The sequence below is a fragment of the Chlorocebus sabaeus genome, chromosome 2, assembly GCF_047675955.1.
Source record: "Chlorocebus sabaeus isolate Y175 chromosome 2, mChlSab1.0.hap1, whole genome shotgun sequence".
In the NCBI taxonomy this organism is placed as follows: domain Eukaryota; kingdom Metazoa; phylum Chordata; class Mammalia; order Primates; family Cercopithecidae; genus Chlorocebus; species Chlorocebus sabaeus.
In genome coordinates, this window is record NC_132905.1 from 35,438,250 (window position 1) to 35,459,080 (window position 20,831).

General features: G+C 53.7%; 1 protein-coding gene across 2 annotated transcripts; it reads right to left on the reverse strand.

Annotated features, from left to right (window-relative positions):
• Nucleotides 1-357: 357 nt before the first annotated feature.
• On the reverse strand, nt 358-14,958 carry ADISSP (adipose secreted signaling protein). Of its 2 annotated transcripts, XR_012089683.1 has the most exons (7): nt 14,828-14,951; nt 6,945-7,049; nt 5,408-5,550; nt 2,336-2,474; nt 1,573-1,687; nt 1,255-1,377; nt 358-1,019 (listed from the first exon to the last, which is right to left on the reverse strand). XR_012089683.1 is itself a non-coding variant. In XM_008019545.3 (6 exons), exons 2-6 carry the CDS (start codon nt 6,961-6,963, stop codon nt 919-921), a joined length of 525 nt encoding a protein of 174 aa, XP_008017736.1. In that variant the 5' UTR covers nt 6,964-7,049; nt 14,828-14,958; the 3' UTR covers nt 358-918. The 2 variants fall into 2 exon arrangements, 1 of the variants encoding a protein (XP_008017736.1); XM_008019545.3 differs by lacking the exon at nt 1,573-1,687 and having other exon boundaries at nt 14,828-14,958.
• Nucleotides 14,959-20,831: the final 5,873 nt, after the last annotated feature.

The following is a 20,831-nucleotide window of genomic DNA, read 5'->3' on the forward strand; positions in this document are numbered from 1 at the left end:
AGGAGTATACGGGTTCCCGGTGCTATGGAGAGAAGGGAGAAAGCTTTCAGCTGTGCATAGGGAACTGACCAGAAGGGGGTGCTGCTGTCTCCCCATCAAGCATCCCAAACAACTCCACTGCTTAAGACCTCTCTTGCCTACACGAGGTCCCTCCCTCCTCATTCAAACTAATTGTCTTGGCAGCCAGCTTCTGGCCTAAAGTGCCACCATCTGTGCATACCTCTTGTGGGGCTAGGTGGTATAATACCACGCGGTGCCCCTGCCTCCTGAAAGAGTGAGTCTACCCAAGTCCTTCCTTGGCACATCTGCAAAGGAGTAGGCATTACCCCAACCCCAGAGAACAAAAATCCACCTGGCTTCCGGTATTCACTGGAAGTTTTATTTCTTTAGGGTTCTATCCCAACCAGTCGCTTAAAAACCAAGTAACACAGACCTGAGGGCGGGGGGGGGCTGGGGACTGCACCTCCCTCCTACTCATGGTGGACAGCAGTGGGGACGAGGGAGGGGCAGGAGAGGTGGCTGAAGCAAGGCAGCAGCAGCAGTAATGGGGCCACGACACCACAGAGCCAGCTCCATCCTCTCCCAGACCCTGGTTGGAGCCCCTATGGCTTGGGGTGGGGAATGGGAAACCCACCCCAGGCCCTCCCTCTCCCTTCCTCAGACAGCCTCCTTTCGGGCTCAACCCATTTCTTCCGGCAGGAGACTGAGGCACACGGAGAGGAGGAAGTGGGAGAGGAGGACGTGGGAGGGGCAGGGTGGGGGCACAAATGAAGGCAGAGGTGAGAGGTGTGGGCAAGGCCACTCCACCCCCACGCCCACCCCAGAGAGGGGCGAGGAAGCCACACCATCACGCAGCATGTCGGGGGGACAAGGCGGGGTTTAAGGCTGAGGGGCCTGGGGCAGGCGGGGCCTCAGGCCTCAGTCAAAGCCATGCCAGTCGCTGTGCTCTGAGTCATATTCCAGCTCGGCGCCCACACACTTGACACCGTCCAGCAGCATGGGCGTGCCGTGGTGTCGGTCTGCAAGGTGGGGTGCAAGTCAGTGCCATGCTGGCCCCTGGCCCCACCCATGCGGCCCACTAAGGGGACCCCTCCCCTTCCCTCAGGGATCAGCTGGAGGTGGGGACCCACCAAGGAGGTTGAGAACCCCCAAACTGGGCAAGGAGCCCTTGTTCAGCCCTGGTTCCCTGAGGACAGAAACCCTTGCAGTCGAGCTTGTGCATCCCTCCTCCAACCAGGAGCCTCACGCTCTCACCCATGACGCGGGCCTGCACCGTCACACGCACACAGGTGCCGGTGCCACCTTCACAGGCTAGCAGTATCTCCTCTTTGAGGACGCCCTCTTTGTGTGCCGAGTATTCACACTTGACACTATAACCTGCCCGGGGACAGGGGCAAGTGGTCAGTACCTCCCTCAGCCTCCCGATCCTACCCCTGGCACTCACTGGCCCCTACCCACCACCATGGTGGGGGGCTACATGCTGAGTTGCCCCAAGAAAGGGGCAGGGATGGCCCTTCTGGAGCCCAGAGACCCACTCCCCCTAGCAGGGGTGCAGAGGTCTCAAAAATTTACCCATTCTTCAGTGAGCTGGACATGCCTCCAGCCTGTGGGCCACCCCAATGTGGCTCCAAGAGTGAATGAAGTAGGGTCCAATTCAGGCTTCCAAAAGAAGGTCTGGCTGTTTTCTCTCAAAAGGAAGGCAGGGAGAGGCGGTGATGATGAATGAGGGGGGTGGGGCGGGGTAGGCTTTGAGCAGATCAGATGGCAAGAGGTAAAGGCCTGAGGGGTCTCAGTCCATTGAAGGACAAGGTCATGGGGAGGCTGGTGATGGGGACAGGAAACTGAAGCTGGAGCTCCATGAAACTGACACCCTAGCCTCTGCCAGCCTGGGAGCTGGGGGTGGGGCAGGACCTGAAGGGAGCCTGATAGGAACAGCAGCCTGAAATCCAAGGTCTGGGACTGGTGGGTGCTAGGAGTTATCCACAAGGTGTGTGTAGCTCCAGCAGGTTTTTCTCGAGGGTTAGGGAAGCGGAAGCAGGAGGGAGAGCTGGAGGCCTCAAACAAGTTCCTCAGTGGCTCCCGTCTTGGTTACTGCCCCACAGAGGTAACCATCACACCATGGGCAGGTACAGGCAAGTACGAGCTCATGGACTTCTGTTCAGGGACAGGGAGCAAGGCCTGGAGTGTGGGACCTGCTGTGCTGCCACACTGCAAGCTCACAAAGAGGTGCCATGTCCCCGACTTGCTGAGCTGCCCATCCACCCTAGTTGGGGTAAGGGAGCACCCCATGTTCTCACTCACACTCCCTATGGGCCTGCTGGAGGAGGGGACGCACCTTCAGGGACGGGCACCACGCTGAGGAGCTTGAGGTGCAGGCTGGGGACAGGTGCCTCACGGACGTCCTTGCTCAGCTTGTGCACTGGGGGCAGAGTGAAGGTAATCTCATACCTGTGCAGGATCTTCAGGAAGCCAACCTACAGCAAGAGAGGTGGGGGAGGGAGGCACCTTCACTTCCTGCTTCCCCAAGGCCCACCCAGTTGTGTCACCTATGATCCCATGGACCCCAGCACCTGCTTCCCCAGAGAGCCCAGAAAGCCCAATTCCCTCCATCACTCTAGCTGATCGACCACCCAGCCCAGTGGCCCCAGCCCTTTCACAGACCCCTTCCCTTGAGGGTCCCAGCCCTACAGCTTGGCCAGCAAGATCCTCAGCATCTGTCTCACAGGCCCCAAAGTCCTCAGTGGCTCATTTCATAGACGAGAAAATGGAAGCCACAAAATGACTGGCCAAAGGCCACATAGTGTGGCCAGGGTCAAGTCCTCCCTAGACTTCTTGACCACTCCTGCCATGCATGGCACCCAGCAAGGTACCACCCACTGCCTACAAGGAAAGGTTCAAAGTCCCACAGGTCATCCACCTGTCCCCATCACTGCCAGTATCCCAGGGTCAAGGATGCTGGTCTTCCATTCGCTCATAGGATGACACCAGGCCACAGACAGTGCGGGATGAGGGATGGGATCAAATTAGAGACACGACAGTAGACCAGTTGTGTCAGCCCAGAGCTGGACCACAGGCCTGGCACCAGCCACTGAACTGGGGCTCCTGGCTGCCCTGCTGGCACCGGACTGTGGATGCCCGCCTGCCCACTCAAAGGCTGCCTATGCCCAATGGCCCATACTCACAACTCAAGCAATTTCTGTTGTTCATTCACAGTGCTTGGTGACAGCCACCCTCTGGAACAAATGCCATTCTTGGAAACTCCAGTAGTATGAAGGGTCACAAGCCAGGGTGGTTGCTAAGCAGGATGACTGGCAGGGGTGTCAGGCCAGCAGGCAAAGGGTGCATGCTGTACTCCCAGCTCACATGAGCACACAAACTCCTGCTCACAGTTACTGGGGCTGGGCAGCCCCATCCCTGGGGGCCAACTGGGACTGGCTGCAGAGAGTTTTAGCTGTTCAATGGGACCAGGTCGATATTGCTATGTGACAAACCTCAGTCCATGTGCCCCCCTCATGCTCTGCTGGTAGAGGGCACACCCCTCAAGAAGGCTTTCTGGCTGTACCTGCTAACTGTGACCCTGTGACCCAGGGGTACTATTTGTAGAATTTTCCAGGGGAAATAGAGATGTGCAAAAAAATACTCTTCGCTGCCTTATTTATAACAATGAAAACAAAAACAGCCGTAACACCCAGGAATAGGGAGCCAGCTAAGTCAATGATGACACATATCATGGAGCAGTAGGCAGTTGTAAAATCTTGTGGAAAATTATTTACTGACACAGGAGACAGTTCACAACAGAAGCAAGCAAAAACCAGTGTGGACATGGTGATGCCAGCTTTTGTTTTTGGAAACAACGCTTTTTAAAATAAGCTGGATCCGTCACCATAGTGTTTTCAGAAAAATAAATAAATAAAAATTTAAAAAGCTGGAATAAGCCGGGCACGGTGGCTCACGCCTGTAATCGCAGCACTTTGGGAGGCCGACGGGGCAGATCACAAGGTCAGGAGATCAAGACCATCCTGGCCAACAGAGTGAAACCCCATCTCTACTAAAAATACAAAAAAATAGCTGAGCGTGGTAGCATGTGCCTATAATCCCAGCTACTCCGGAGGCTGAGGCAGGAGAATCACTTGAACCCAGGAGTTGGAGGTTGTAGTGAGCCGAGATCATGCCACTATACTCCAGCCTGGCGACAGAGCAAGACTCCGTCTCAAAAAGGAAAAAAAAAAAAGCTGAAATAACACACATCAGAATATTAACCATGGTTATTTTGGGATAGTATGACTGTGGGTACTTTTAAATTTCTTCACATTTTCTCTGTCTTCCAAATTTTCTCATGTCTATTAAGACATGAGTGGATTTTGCAATGAGGGGAGAGAGCTATTTTTAAGTGTTGGTTTGTTCCGTTTATTCTCTTGGGGAAGCTGTCAGCTGTAAGACAAAGAGTGGGAACTTCAGAGTTGGACAGAAATGGAGACAAAACCCACCTTTTTTGTTTGTTTGTTTGAGACGGAGTCTCTCTGTTGCCCAGACTGGAGTACACTGGTGCAATCTCAGTTCACTGCAACCTCAGCCTCCTGGGTTCAAGCAATTCTCCTGCCTCAGCCTCCCAAGTAGCTAGGACTACAGGCGTGCGCCACCACACCCCGCTAACTATTGTATTTTTAGTAGAGATGGGTTTTGACACGTTGGCCAGACTAAACCTGGGCCCCTTTTGAGCAGCACAGCAGACCCCCCTGCAGGTCCAGCTCAATAGGCCAGACCTCCCCCGACCCAAGGGCACTCCTGTTCAACTCTGGACCCCTCATTTATTGACTGAATAAATAAGGCCTCAGTCTCCATTTTCCCCAACCCAGCTCCACCAAGCAGAAAACAGGGGGTGATAATACTACTTCAAAGAGCCTAACTCAGCCAGAGATTTGGCAAAGAAAGGTTAAAAAAGAAAGTTGCACCTTGTTATTGCCATAATTAGCTTCACACCTGTATCACATACATACATTCTTCCATTCTCATACCAACTCTAGGTAATGTGATTGTCTCCACTTGAGAGAAGAGAAATTCAGGTCCCAAGGTCACAGAGCCAGAACGGCTGGCCCAGACCTGAACCCAGGCCAGTGGCACCATAGCCGCGACACTGCCTTCCATTGCTATTGTCTGGGTAAAGCAGATGACAGCAATGGCTCTGCTCATCTTGATCTGGATGACATTCTTGATCTGGATGACATTCTAAATGCTCTCATCTCATTGAAATCTCACTGCCTCCCATCTGACAGATGGGGAAACCAAGGCACAGGGAAAGGCACAGACATGCCTATAAGCCCAGCTGAGAGGAAAGGGGACAGGCACCCAGAAGCCAGGCAGAGCCGGGGAGTGGGAGAAGCTGCTGATGGGGGAGGTGTGCATGTACCTTGACCAGAAAGCTGCTGTCACTCTCCTGGGTGACCATGACCACTGAGTCATGCAGCTTCTCATCAAAGTGGACGTGGCTGTGGGATCCTTCCGCATCGTGGCCTGCCGCAAAGCGGATACTCCGGACTCTGGGCTTGTTGCCTAGGAAAAGTGAGAGAGGTGTCTGAGGGCTTTCCGTGTCCCCAGGAAACTCCTCCCGCTTGTCCCCTCGTCGCCCCCAAGACTGCCGTTGACATCATCCAGCTCCCACTGGCTGGGCTCTTTTCAAGGCTAGGTGGACACTGGGATCATGAGGCTTGAGGTCCCCTGAGTCCTCCCACAAAAATGCATCCCCTGAGAGTGGGTGTGGGGGGACTCAGGGACTGGCTAATATGACCCTTGCTTGAAGGGGATGGGGCTGGTGCCAGAGACAGGAAGGGACAGTCTTCCAAACTCCCACCAAGCCAGGGCAGTGTGGGGCTCAGGCCAGTCCTCTGGATACCCTGCCCAGTGCTCTCCTTCATAGTGCAAAGCCCCCCATCCCTGGAGCCTACCCCCAAGCTGTGTCAGTGCATGAGGCCCCTGCCTGCCCATCCTCATGACCCAAACCTGAAGGGGCAGGAACAGGAACAGGCTCCAGGGGATCTGCCTAGGGGTGGCAGAAACAAAAGGGATCAAAAAACACACTCAGCCCACCTAGGCGAGGCTGCAGCTGCCACTAAACCTCACTGGCCACTGGCAAGCAAGAAGAGAGAACCCAAGGAAGCTTCCAGACCCACCCCAAGACCCCCTTCCTTCCTCTGCCTAACCCACCATCAGGGTCCTCAGCTGTCTCTGGGCTGGGTCGGGTTCTCCAAGACCAGAAAGGGCAGAGGGATGGGAAAGGTAGGGTAGCCAGGAGCCGGGCTGAAGGCCTGGACTGGATGAACACTCAGGCTGGGGAGGCGGAGAGCATGGCCCTAGTCCTCTCTGACCCCTGGCCCCTAGGCCCTCCCACCAAGAGCTCTGCCCAGGGTCCTCTTAGTGGGAGGACCTGATCCAGCTTTGAGCCGGCCTCTTGGATACTCGGAGGCCCAGGGGGCCAGCCTGGCACATCCACAATCCCTGGTGAGCCCCACAGAACTAACCCTCTAATCTCACCAGATCACCCTGGCCTAAAACCCTCCCTTATCCCTTCTGGATTCTGAACAAAACTCAAATTCCCTTCCACAGCCTGCCGTGGCCCTCCCATATCACCAGTCTCGGTGCTCACCACAAGCCCCTCAGCTCCCCCAACCCCCACAGTGGAAGGGCAGAGACACAAGAGCACACATCTCCACAGACGAGCCTAAGGAGTCAGCAGGGCTCCACAGGGGTCCCTGCTAGGGCTTGTATGAGCCCCAGGACCTGGTACAAACACCGACATATTCCCAGTCACATTCGCACACCAGCACACACGCACTCACACATGCACACACATACACAGGTGGTGCGGGCCCTACCTGCAGCAATGGCCCTCCTACCAGGGCCCACTGGAAGAACTTGTGCAAGCCCCACCAGGCCAGGAAGGCACTTACCCTTGTTAGCCGCAGCCATGGACGCCCTCCCTGCCACGCAGCTCCTGCCGGACACCGCCACTCACACTCAGCGGCCTCCCATGCTCCAGGGACACCAGCAGGAGCCTGAAGATAGGGAGTGGGGAGGGCAGGGGTCAGGGCCACCTATGGACCCATGGTTTGGGAAGAATAGAGGAGCTCCCTTTAGGAAGGACTCAAACCGCTACTGCTCTCAGCAGCCCAAGTGGTGTCTGTACTCTCTAGCATGGGGGCTTCTGCCCACATTCACCAAGAGCCCTTACCCCTTCGTGATACCCCAGTGACTCAGGGTTCTGCCAGCATGTGCTGAGCTACAGCTTCTAGGTGCCAAAGCAACAGCATAGGACTCCTATCCCCAGCACTCCCAGAGGCTGGCAGGAGGGGCAGCCTGGAAAGGAGGATTTTATGGGTATTTTCCAGGGACCAGTTCTGGTCTTGCTGACCCTGAAGGCTGGGCCTAGAGCTACATTATTCAGATTGCACAAGCAATGCAGCTGGGTGAGGTCAGAGGCAACAGTGTGCTTGATGGTGGGCAAGAACAGGGGACCACATAAAAAACATGTTCTTAGAGCTTTCCCTCCTGGTGATCGGTCAGGGCCATGTGCAAAACAGATGCCTGTGGAGGGGGTGTGCCCCCATCTGAACCCGCCATTCAGACCCTGCCCCGAGTCTCAGGCCTGTCTCCGGCTCATCTCCCCAACGGCAGCCTCAGCACAGGGGCAGTGAGAGGCACCCCAGGAAGCCTCCAATGGGCCGAGCTGGGACTATCTGAGCATCAAAAAGAATAATGAGTGCAACTGATGGAAACAGATGGAACACATAAAAGCAGGGCATTCACAGAGATTATTAAAAAAGACGAGGGAAAGCAAAACAAACAAACCCAAGCCCTCAAAAGCCCTCATTTGTCACCACTGACGGTAGCAGTGCCCTCTTTACTCTGAAAGCTAGGGATTAAAGAGAAATAATTCAGCCTGTCTCTTGGCCTTTCTTGTGACCAAATTGCCCTGGTGGTTGACGGAAAGCTCTTCTTTCGGGAAGAATTCCTGCTAATAAATAACAAAGAAATGACCAAATGCTAAGTCATTCTGCAACCCCTAAAGAAACAAATGCTGGGCCAGGCGCGGTGGCTCAAGCCTGTAATCCCAGCACTTTGGGAGGCCAAGACAGGCGGATCACGAGGTCAGGAGATCGAGACCATCCTGGCTAACACGGTGAAACCCCATCTCTACTAAAAAATACAAAAAAACTAGCCGGGCGAGGTGGCGGGCGCCTGGGGAGGCTGAGGCAGGAGAATGGTGTGAACCCGGGAGGTGGAGCTTGCAGTGAGCTGAGATCTGGCCACTGCACTCCACCTTGGGCGACAGAGCGAGACTCCGTCTCAAAAAAAAAAAGAAAAGAAACAAATGCTGGAGGCAACCAGAGCCAGTGGATGCTAAACCAGAGGGGAAGGTTGACAGGAAGCAGATACTCACAGGTGCCCAAGTGTCACTGACAGAGGACCTGGTGTGTGTGTGTGGTTTTTTTTTCCTTTGGTTTTGTTTTGTTTTGTTTTGTTTTTTTTGAGACAGAGTTTCGCTCTTGTCACCCAGGCTGGGGTGCAATGGCACAATCTCAGCTCACTGCAACATCTGCCTCCTGGGTTCAAGCGACTCTCCTGCCTCAGTTTCCCAAGTAGCTGAGACTCATGCCTGGCTAATTTTTGTATTTTTAGTAGAGATGGGGTTTCACCATGTTGGCCAGGCTGGTCTCAAACTCCTGACCTCAAGTGATCTGCCCACTATGGCCTCCCAAGTGCTGGGATTACAGGCGTGAGCCGCCGTGCCTGGCCGAGGACCTGGTGTTTAAGAGGAATAGCACGAGTTTGCAATGGAGGGATGTGACTACTCCCAGTCACCCACTGGTCTATCTCTCTACTTTGTGCAGGACAGCCTGTCACACTGATGCCTCCTGAAGTGAGGCAGCCCAAAGTCACAGCATCACTGACAAGGGATTCCTGCCAAAAAGATTTAACCTGGATCTAAACCAGCCTCTAGCTTCAACTTCTTATTTGCTGAAAACACAAAGGAGAGTGGAACAAATTTAATGACTCCATGAGAAAGCAATGAGACAAGCCCAGAAGGCAGGACATTCTACAGGATGACTACCTGATTTTTGTTTTTGTTTTTGTTTTCAAATGTCAAGAAGAAAAATAAAACAGGCTAGGCATGGTGGCTCACACCTATAATCCCAGCAATTTCGCAGATCACAAGGTAAGGAGTTCAAGACCAGCCTAGCCAACATAGTGAAACCCCGTCTCTACTAAAAGTACAAACATTAGTCGGGTGTCGTGGCAGGCGCCTATAGTCCCAGCTACTTGGGAGGCTGAGGCAGGAGAATCACTTGAATCCAGGAGGCAGAGGTTGCAGTGAGCCGAGATCGCACCACGACACTCCAGCCTGGGCAACACAGTGAGACTCTGTCTCAAGAAAAAAAAGAAAAAGAAAAAGAAAACAAGGGAGATTGTTCTAGATAGGAAAGCGGCAAACTACAGCTGATTACGCAGCTGATGGTAGAGTTGCTGCCTGTTTTTTTGTTTTTGAGACAGGGTCTCACTCTGTCCAGCCCAGGCTGGAGTCCAGCTCACTGCTGCCTTGATCTCCCAGGCTCAAGCAATCCTCCCACCCCAGCCTCCCAAGTAGCTGAGACCACAGCCACACATCACCATGCCTGGCTAATTTTTGTATAGACAGGGTTGCCCAGGCTGGTCTCAAATTCCAGAGCTTAAGCAATCCGCCCACCTCAGCCTCCCAAAGTGCTGGGATTACAGGCATGAGCCGCCGGGCCTGGAAAATAAAGTTTTTTGTAAATAAAGTTTTACTAATAGAACACTACACTTCATTCACTTACATGTTGTCTGTTTTTGCACTAAAACAAAGCTACTTCCAAGTAGTTATGATAGAGACCATATGGCCTGCAAAGTCTAAACCATTTATGATCTGGCCCTTCAGAGCAAAGGTTTGCCAACCCCTGTTCTAGATCAACACACACTTACAGACCAAAAAAGGATAATCTTCAGGACAACTGACCTGTTTTTTTCATCACATCAGCTGCGAGAAGAAAAATAAAGTAGAGGGTGTTTCGAACTACCTATCAAAGAAGACATCTGTGGGGGCCAGGTGCTGCGGCTCATACCTGTAATCCCAGCACTTTGGGAAGCCAAGGCGGGAAGCCTGAGGTCAGGAGTTTGGGACCAGCCTGGCCAACATGGCAAAACCCCATCTCTACTAAAAATACAAAAATTAGCCAGGCGTGGTGGTGTGCGCCTGTAATCCCAGCTAGTCAGGAGGCTGAGGCAGGAGAACTGCTTGAACCTGGGACACAGAGGTTGCAGTGAGCCAAGATCCCGCCACTGCACTCCAGCCTGGGTGACACAGTGAGACTCTGTCTCAAAAAAAAAAAAACAGGCTGGGCGCGGTGGCTGTAATCCCAGCACTTTGGGAGGCCAAGGCGGGCAGATCACCTGAGGTCGGGAGTTCGAAACCAGCCTGGCCAACATGGAGAAACGCTGTCTCTACTAAAAAATACAAAATTAGCAAGGCGTGGTGGTGCATGCCTGTAATCCAGCTACTCAGGAGGCTGAGGCAGGAGAATCACTTGAACCCGGGAGGCGGAGGTTGTGATGAGCCAAGATCATGCCATTGCACTTTAGCCTGGGCAAAAGGAGCAAAACTCTGTCTCAAAAAAAAAAAAAAAAAAAAAAAAAGACATTTGGGGGATCTGGAAAATGTAAATGGCCTGGACATGAGGTGACACTAAGGGCCTGGACATGAGGTGACACTAAGAAATGAGTTGATTTTGTTAGGTACGATCATTGAATTGTATTAGGTAAAGAAGTATGTCCTTATTTTTTCAGGGAAACACACTGAAGAATTTAGAGATGAGTGACACTGGCTCGTCAGTCCAGGAAAAGAAGAGGAACTACAGGGTGGCCTCATAGTCTAGGGCTGGGCCTGTGGAGGGCATGACCTCAAGGTCCCTCTGGTGCCAAGCTGCCCTGGGAGCAGGTGTGGCCTCACCTCACTCCCCACTCCTCAATGTGGGCAAAGTCAACCCATGCCCAAGCCTTGCCTCATGGGCAGGGTGTTCACAGTTTGAGTACCACCAGGAGCCCCCTCTGGCCAATGGACCAGGCCAGCAACCCCCTCTTAGAGGTGAGCTTCCAGGCCCCAGCCTAGGGTGCAGGAAGTAGAGCTACACCCACTCACCTCTGGCCAGGGCCACTGTGGGGTCGGTTGCCTCAGCCCTAGAAAGCTCAGCTTGTCCCCAGGGAACTAGGTCTTGGAGAGCAGCCTGCCATAACCCACCACCGACTACAGCTGCCCCCAAAGCTGTGAACTCAGAGCATATGACAAATGGCCAAGTGCAAGAGTGTGAGGCCCTCCTCCTATCCTGCAGAGGCTGCCCCAGCCACACCTCTGCAGCCAGGAGGCAGTGACAGCCCAGGGTCCACAAGGTCCCCCCATCTCCCAGGATGCTCCCTGAAGGCTCAGGTCAAACTGCACTAGTGGCTGGTGAGCAAAGGCCACAGGCCCTTTTCACAAAACACTGACCCGGTCCATGCAGGGCGCTTTCTCTGTCTTCCCCCCAACTACTGCCTGACCCGGCCCCCTGCCTTTGCCCAGGTCATCCCTTCAGCCAGAAACAATCCCATCCCTCCCAGCCACACCTTCGACAGGGTCTCAACCCCAACATTTCTTTTTTAAGGATGCATACCCTGCAAATCCCAGGACAGGACTACAGCTCTTTGCGGAATCCCCTTTCTCACGTCTGGGATCATTTGATATCCCTCTTCCTCACTTTACGAGGGTAGTGACTGTGTTTCTGTCAAACCCTGTGTCCCGGGCACTCAGCACAGCACCAGACAGGGAGGAGCTGTGTTTGGTTTATGTTTGTTGAATGAATGATCACATCACATTTGCTTAGAGGGCCTGGCCAAGGCCCGTACTTCAGCACTAAATGATACGGTCAGAGCCAGTGACTGCACTGGGGGCTCTCAGGAAGCAGAACTCCCCACCCCACTCTCTTACCCTACCCCTGCCCTGCAGGCACTTCCCTCGCTGGCCCCCACCAAGTGGCCTCCCACTGGCATTCCTCAGGCCTTGCTGCCATCAGCTGGTTACCTGTCCATGCCTGCTTTGAGAGGGACATGCCCCATCCCCACTGAGGGTGGGACCCACATCTCATTGCAGTGCCCAGTATTCAGTAAAGGGCAAACACTCAGAGCCTGTAACCCTCCGGACAGTGAAGACATAGAGGCAGGAAGCAAGTGACTTCAGGAAGCCATAGGAAACTGGGAAAACCAAACCTCCTTTCTCAATGGAGAACCTGCTGGTCGCTGTCCCCTGGGAGCTGGACTCTTGTCCACATACAATTCCTCATCAGAAACAGGCAAAGAGGGCACTGGGCCTCCCCTGCTGCAGCTGTGTCCACAGAGAACAGCTAGGCCACCACACAAACCCAAGGCTGGCCCTGCCTCCAGCCTCCTCCTGTGCTAACCAAGGCTTCACCGTGGCTCAATCCACAAGGCCCCCAGAGGCAGCAGTCCTGGTTCAAATTCAGGATCTGCCCTTGCTGGCTGCATGGGTGAGTTCTTTCACTTCTCTGTCCCTGTTTCCTAATGTGTAACACAGGAATAAGCAGTGGCCTCTTCCTCCCAGGGTTTGCTGCAACTGTGTCTGAAGCTCTGTGACAATGCACCCCCACCTCTGCAAAAGCAAACCCCCAAAGGCCTGGTTTCTAAAGCAACAGCAATTTCAGCAGCACCGTCAGAGAGGCACTTCAGGCCAATCCTGGAGGAGTCAGGAATGACCCTTAGAGTGGGCCCCAGGGACGTCAGCCTTCTTGGAAAACAGCTCAAGGGTTGAGGGGGCCTCCCTCCTCCTGCCTGCCCCTTCTCCCACTCCCACAGCAGCCAGGTCCCTAGGGAGGGTCAGAGAACAGATGCTGTGAGTTCCCAGTCCCCCTAACCAGAGGGGCTCACAAGGAAGATGTGCAGAATGAACATCCTGGAAAACTGGGAAATAACCAGGGAGGAACATGGTGCCCCTCCCCCCAGCAAAAAAAAATTTTACCCTCCCTGCTGAGATGGGGTGTCAGCAAGCTTCCAGTCCCCAGCCCAGGGTGCAGGAAGAGGAGTTACACCCATTCACCTCTGGCCAGTATGCTCCCAACGTATGAGACCTCATTTCTCATTCCTTCTTCAATCCCCATTCTCATTGTGGTTCGAAGTCTTTCTCTCTTGAGCCAGGAACTCCGCAACCTTCCACCCTCCCTACCTCTTCCTCTCCTACCCCAGTCTGGGGCTCAGTCCTGGCTCAAGCACTCAGTCCAGCAGAAGCACTGCGTAGCCTCCCATTAAAGCTCACGCCTGTGAAAAGAACACCCATTAAGGCCTCGAGATGGGGCCACATTGACCTGCTGACTCTCAGCACTGGACACAGCAGGGGCCACACATACTCAGAACAAGGCCTGGAAAAGCGAGGCTGGAGGTCAGAAGTTGTGGCAGCTTCACATCAACTCAGCCTTAATGTGATTTCATTTCCTTCTCCCTCCAGCGGGCCAAAGGTGCAAAGATAAGTATGGGTGTTCTCTCTCTAACAGTGAAGTGCTGGGGGTGGGGGTGGGGGAATATGGAGAAGGGACCCTCACCACCCACACTTTCCTGCCTCCCCAACAAGTGCTGCCCTCCTCTGCCCAGCATTCTCCCCTCTTTGCCCTCAGCTAGTGGGTGCTTAGCCTCCAGATGGCATGCCCCACCTAGGCCCTGCCCTGGGCCTGTGATCCAGAGGTCCCAAGAAGCAGAGGCCAGGCTGGGTCCAGGGAGTCAGCCGAGGTGAGGGTGGGAGCACACAGGATTATCTCCCAGGGACAGGGCTGCTGCCTCGTAGCTCAGGATGGATAGAATGTGGGGGGTTATCCAGCTATATTTTCCCTCCACAGAAGACCAGAATGGGAGGGAGATAGGGATGCCACCCCGACTTTCTTCAACTCCCCGGGGCAGAAAAATGCCCTACCCCTACTTTCCAGTGCCAAGATTCAAGAAGAAAGGCAAGCGGAGACTTCCCTTTCTCAGTCCCTGCTTACTAATGGAAACATCGGTCCAGAACCTAAATCCAGTCCCTCCTCCTTCGTGCCACCGGGGGGGAGGTGCAGCCCAAGCCCCCGAGGCCCCAGGGGCCCAGGTGTAGGACCCTTTATCCTCTCCGGCAGCCATCCCTGTGGGTGTGGCACCCCCGCCACACCCCATTCTTGTCATCTCAGGGGGAGGGGGGAAATGCAATCGGACATCCCCCCCATCCAATCCATCCCTAGCTGCGAGGCAGCGGCTTTGTCCCTCGGAGATAATCCTGTGCGCTCCCCACCTTCGCTCACCTCGGCTGACGCAGGAGTCTCCGGAGCCCGCACTCCCAGACATCACTGCCCTCCTTCCTGAGGGTGCTGAGGCTCGGAGGCTCAGAGATGCTACTCCTCCAAGGTCATGCAGCGAGGCAGCGGCAATGAACAGGGTCGTGGGGAGGGGGGGGGCGCTGACCCCATTACGCCCCCGCCCTCACTACCGCACTCGTGCCCCCGGACAATCGCTTCGCAGAAAACACCCCAGCTGCACCAGCTAACGGTCACTAAGCCCCGGGAACCTGACATCACTCTAGTTTAGGTGCTGGGGAGTCCTCCAGGCCCAGCCCCGACAGCGGAGCCCCCCACCCTAGCCCTGCCATCACAGCCGCTGGGGTCCCAGGCACTGACTGCTCAGGACAGGGCCAGGACCGGGAGGGGACCTCGGCGAACGGGAAGGAACCGGGAGGCAGGGAGCAGAGAGGTGGCCTCACCTTGCGGGGTGCACCCCAGGGCCGGGGAGGGCAGGGACGACCGCTGCGGGCGGCTGCAGGGGCTCAACGCCGAACACGAGGAAGGGAGCCCCGCGCGGCTGCCGCCCGCCCGTCGGCACGCCCCCGCCTCCGCCCATTGGTTGATCTGGGGGTGGGGCAAGGGATGCTTCGGACCAATAAGCGGGCTCCAAAGAACGGCCAACTGGCGAGGGCCGCCTACGTCACGTGCAAGGGTCGATGAGGCTGCGCCCTGCGAGTCCGCGCCTGCCGGGCGAGCTCTCGCGAGGAAGGTGGGCAGCCGGCCCAACTGGGCCAGGGGCCAGAACCCGGCACGGGAAGAGGGGGAAGGAGGGCCGCGGATTGGCCCCGCCCCCGCCGCTTCCGCCTAGGGGATAGCGCCTCCAGCCTTGACGTTTGCTAAGGACGCGCCTCCCTTGGGCCCTGCGTTGTCGGGAGGGCTGTCGGGCGCGTCTCGGGGCTGGGTGGAGCTCCTGAAGGTGGCCTTTCTCCCAGGGCTTCCACGCTGGCTTCGGCCATCGATACGGGCCGTGCTAGTCTCGTTCAGGAGCTGAGGAACCCTCCATCACTCCTATTTCGACCCCAGGGTTTGGACCTCTTCCCCTTCCACCCCATCCCCTGTGTCGGAAGAAGCGCCCCCGTGCAGGCCCGAGACACGTCCCGGGAGCCCGGCCCGGCCTGGAGAAGCATCAGAACAAAGAAGGCACGCGGGCTGGGGGCTGGGAGAGCCTGTGACGCGCCCCCGGGGACCGCAGCCTCTGCTCCCGGTCTCCATGGAGGCGGTCGCCATGGCAGCGAGATGCGCCTCTTTCGGCACTGCAGGGTGGGATGTGGGCGCCTGCAATGAGCCGGGGAGCGAGAGGCGTGGCCCTCCGTTCTGCGGGGGTTCTTGCCGGTGCTCTCCGCCCGCCGGTTCGCGAACACCCCACCTATACTTCGCCCGTGGGGACGGATTCCCCAAGTGCCCGCAGTAAGCCGTCCGGAGCACGCAGCGCCTGCCTTGCAACGGAACTAGAGGAGTGGCGGCCTGGGCGGCTGAAGGCCAGCTTCCCTTCAGCAGGGCCCGGGTCGCTGCCTTAAAGGAGCCCTCAAGTCTGCCACCCTGTGGTCGATAACCTGTCTGCTGATCTCCTGTCTGCACACTGTTGGCAAATTAATCCTTCTGAGCTCTTGTTTTCATCGCGTCCCTCTCCTGCTCCAAAGCCCTCTGGGACTGTCTCCAGTAGCGCTTCACAAACTTTAGCAGCATTTTGGGTGATTCATGTGCCCTCGCGTTTGAGAGACAGCACTTACATTGAGAGCTTTTCACATTCTGATCTCAGCCCACTCAGTCCTGCCCACTCTAGCCACTCCCACCCCACCTTTAGACCTTGTCTTGAAGGTCTAAAGTTGGCAGACGGTGGGCCCCAAGTGGCCTGTAGATGTAGTTTGTTTAGCCCACATGGGGCTTTTTTAAAAAGTTCTTCCCCCTCCTGCCTCCCCCTCCTCTTTCTGGAATCAGGAATCTGGTTTCGTGGCTTCTTTTGAAATATCAAAACATCTAACGACATGGGCTCACATTCCAGCCTGGCATTACAAGCCCCGTAAGAGCACATCACTTTACCATAGTCTCCACCAATCCCTGTTTCTCATGGTTAATTACCTTCTGGGTCAGTGCAGACATTTGTGATCCCCTCTCCCTCCTTACCCAACCTTCCAACCTGGAAGGTCCTCCCCACTCTCTATAGCCAAAATTCAAGCCCTCTTCAACCAGGATAAGGTTTGCCTATTTATTTATTTATTTTTGAGACAGAGTGTCACTCTGTCGCCCAGGCTGGAGTTCAGTGGCACCATCTCGGCTCACTACCGCCTCCGCCCCCCTGGGTTCAAGCCATTCTTCTGCCTCAGCCTCCCAAGCAGCTGGGATTACCACACCCAGGGCTCATTTTTGTATTTTTAGTAGAGATAGGGTTTCACCATGTTGGTTAGGCTGGTCTTGAACTCCTAGCCTCAAGTGATCTGCCCGCCTCAGCCTCCCAAAGTGCTGGGATTAAAGGCGTGAGCCACCGCACCTGGCCCAACCCTGCTTTTTTCAAAAGTCTTTCTAGCCAACTTCTCAAAACCATCTCTGGTGTGGGCTCTCTCAAACACAAACTAGCTGCTAACTGCACAGCCCAGGGTTATTTCCGAATTGTCAACTCCTTTCAGCAAACATTTACTGAATGTGTCTGATGAGTAAGTCATTGTGCTAGGCTCTGTGGAGTGGAAGGCACTCACAGTTTAGTGTAGGAGGGACACCACACACAAAGAACTGTGGTCTCCTGTCCTTGCCAAATGTTCCTCACACTCCCAGACACTGGGCAGTCTGGCCAACTGGGAGGAGTTGAAATACAGACCTGCCCGTGCCTGGGGATACTACATGCTCTCAGGGAAAGCCAAAGATGGTTCTGGAAAGCCTCCAGGAGAAAATGAGACTCTTCGTGTCAGGAGGAAGTCAGGGCAGGAGTTACATGGCTGCCCCATCACTGCCCAATGTGTCTGTTTTACCACACAAGTGGTGCCCAGGCTCTGGGACTTCCTGTGCAGAGGGCCTTACCAAAGTTAGATGGTTCTGCAAGGGAAACCACAGGCCCCTGCCAAGCTCCCTGGAGATAGAGGCAAGACAAGAATTAGGAGCAACTCCAGGTTGGGAGAACAGATGGAGCACATATAAAACATCCACACACCATGAGAACCTGGTGAGTTTTAAAAAAAACAACACCACCACTCGGCCGGACGCGGTGGCTGAAGCCTGTAATGACAGCACTTTGGGAGGCCGAGGTGGGCGGATCATGAGGTCAGGAGATTGAGATCATCCTGGCTAACATGGTGAAAACCCATCTCTACTAAAAATACAAAAAAATTAGCATGGTGGTGGGCGCCTGTGATCAGTGAGCCCAGATGACACCACTGCACTCCAGCCTGGGCGACAGAGCAAAACTCCGTCTCAAAAAAAAAAAAAAAAAAAAAAAAAAAATACACAACACTCGCTGTAACTCCAAACACATGGTATTCTGTACCCTTTTAGTTTTTTTATTTTTATTTTTCAGAGACAGAGTCTCACTATGTTGCCCAGGCTGGTCTCAAACTCTTAGCCTCAAGCGATCACCCAACCTTGGGCTCCTAATGTGTGAGACCAGACCAGAAGCACAAGCCACTGTGCCCAGCCCTCAATTCTTTTTAATTAAAAATTAAACAACTATAACCTCATTGGAAAACTGCTTGGCAGTACCTAATAAAAATGATCAATGAAATGAGTAATTCCACCTTTTTTTTTTTTTTTTTTTTTGAGACAGTCTCACTCTGCCACCCAGGCTGTAGTGCAGTGGTGCGATCTCAGCTCTGCAACCTCTGCCTCCTGGGCTCAAGCACTCCTCCCACCTCAGCCTCCCCAGTAGCCAGGACTACAGGCGCATGCCACCACACCCAGCTAATTTTTGTATTTTTTTTAGAGATTACAGGCATGCGCCACTACGCCCAGCTAATTTTGTGTTTTTAGTAGAAACGGGGTTTCTCCATGTTGGTCAGGCTAGTCTCGACTTCCCAACCTCAGGTAAACAGCCCACCTCGGCCTCCTAAAGTGCTGAGATTACAGGCATGAGCCACCATGCCTGGCCAATTTTTTTGTATTTTTAATAGAGACAGGGTTTCATCATGTTGGCCAGGCTGGTCTCTAACTCCTGACCTCAGGTGATCAACCCACCTCGGACTCCCAAAGTGCTGGGATTACAGGCATGACCCACTGCACCCAGCCATGGCATGTGTTTAAAAGAAACTGGCAAATTGTTTTCCAAAATGATTGTACTTACACTCCCATTAGCAGAGTATAAGAGTTCCTGTTGGCCGGGCACGGTGGCTCAAGCCTGTAATCCCAGCACTTTGGGAGGCCGAGACGGGCGGATCACGAGGTCAGGAGATCGAGACCAGCCTGGCTAACACGGTGAAACCCCGTCTCTACTAAAAAATACAAAAAACTAGCCGGGCGCGGTGGCGGGCACCTGTAGTCCCGGCTACTCGGGAGGCTGAGGCAGGAGAATGGCGTGAACCCGGGAGGCGGAGCTTGCAGTAAGCTGAGATCTGGCCACTGCACTCCAGCCTGGGTGACAGAGCGAGACTCCGTCTCAAAAAAAAGAAAAAAAAAAAAAAAAGAGTTCCTGTTGCTTCACATCCTCATCAACACAAAAATTTGCAACTTTGTAAAAAACACTACACCGTGCAAACCAAACAAAGCAGGGCAATGGACTACCAGTCTTCAGTCTCTCCTCTGAGCCATGCCCTTGTAGAGGACAATTTCACAACAACTATCAAGATTACAAATGCACACACACAAAAAAAAAAGAGAAAAAAAAAACAGCCTGGTGAAACCCCATCTCTACTAAAAATACAAAAAATTAGCCGGGCATGGTCCGCCGGGCATGGTGGCAGGTGCCTGTAATGTCAGCTACCCAGGAGGTTGAGGCAGGAGAATCGCTTGAACCCAGGAGGCAGAGGTTGCAGTGAGCCGAGATAGCGCCATTGCACTGCAGCCTGGGCCATAGTGTGAGACTCCGACTCAAAAAAAAGAAAAAAGAAAAGAAAAAGAAAAACACAACAAAGATTACAGGTGCATATATTCTTTGATCTAGCAACCCCAGTTCTGGAATTTATCATTCAGATATACTTCCACATGATACTAAATCATGAATGTATGAGGTTATTTATTGTTGCATTCTTGTAATAACAAAAGATTGGAAATAACTCAAATGTCCATAAATAGAGGACTTCTTAAATAAATTTGGTACAGACAATATAATCTTATATGACTTAAAAAAAAAAAAAGAGGAAGTTTTCAATGTCTTCCCAAGTAGCCAGGATTACAGGCATGAGCCACTATGTCGGGATAATTTTTGTATTTTTAGTAGAGATGGGGTTTTGCAATGTTATCCAGGCTTATCTCGAACTCCTGGCCTCAAGCGATCCACCCACCTCAGCCTCCCAAAATGCTAGGATTACAGGCGTGAGCTACCGTGCCCAACCTGCTAAGGAAAATTTTGTATTAGCTAGGATTCTCCAGAGAAACAGAACCAGGAAAGAGGGCGGATAGGAAAGACTGACATATTATAAGGAATTGGCTCACAAAATTATGGAGTCTGACCAGTCCCAAGAGCTGCAGGGTGAGTTGGCAAGTTGGAGACCCAGGAGAGCCAATGGTTTAGTTCCAGTCTGAGTCCAAATACCTGAGAACCAGGAAAGTCAATGATGTAGCTCCAGTCCAAAGGCCAGGAGGTTTGAGACCAAGGAAGAATCAATGTTTTAGTTTGAGCCCAAAGGTAAGAAAAAAGCTGATGCTCCCATTCAAAGGCCACCAGGCAATAAAAATTCTCTCTTATTTGGTGAGGGCCAGCCTTTTTCTTCTATTTAGGTCTCAACTGACTGGATGTGGCCCACTCACCTTAGGGAGGGAAATCTGTTTCACTCATCTGCTGATTTGTTTCTTTTTTCCTTTTGTTTTTTGAAATGGATTCTCACTCTGTTGCCCAGGCCAGAGTGCAGTGGCATGATCTTGGTTCCCTGCAACCTCCACCTCCCCGGTTCAAGCGATTCTCCTGCCTCAGCCTCCCGAGTAGCTGGGATTACAGGCACTCATCACCCCGCCTGGCTAATTTTTGTATTTTTAGTAGAGATGGGGTTTTCATCATGTTGGCCAGGCTGGTCTTGAATTCCTGACCTCAGGTGATCTGCCCGCCTTGGCCTCCCAAAGTGTTGGGATTATTTAGGCATGAGCCACTGCGTCCAGCATTATTTATTTACTTTTGAAACAGGGTCTCACTCTGTTGCCCAGACTGCAGTGCAGTTGCACAATCTTGGTTCACTGCAACCTCTCCCTCCTGGATTCAAGTGATTCTCATGCCTCAGCCTCCTGAGTAGCTGGGATTACAGGCTTGTGCCACCACGCCCAGCTAATTTTTGTATTTTTAGTAGAGATGGG

Excerpts from the sequence above, each read along its gene's own strand:
- ADISSP (XM_008019545.3), bottom strand. Across the intron at positions 1,378-2,335 it reads CGTGGTGCCCGTCCCTGAAG|GTTATAGTGTCAAGTGTGAA; the intron begins GTGCGTCCCCTC and ends GTCCCCGGGCAG. Across the intron at positions 1,020-1,254 it reads GGTGCAGGCCCGCGTCATGG|ACCGACACCACGGCACGCCC; the intron begins GTGAGAGCGTGA and ends CCCACCTTGCAG.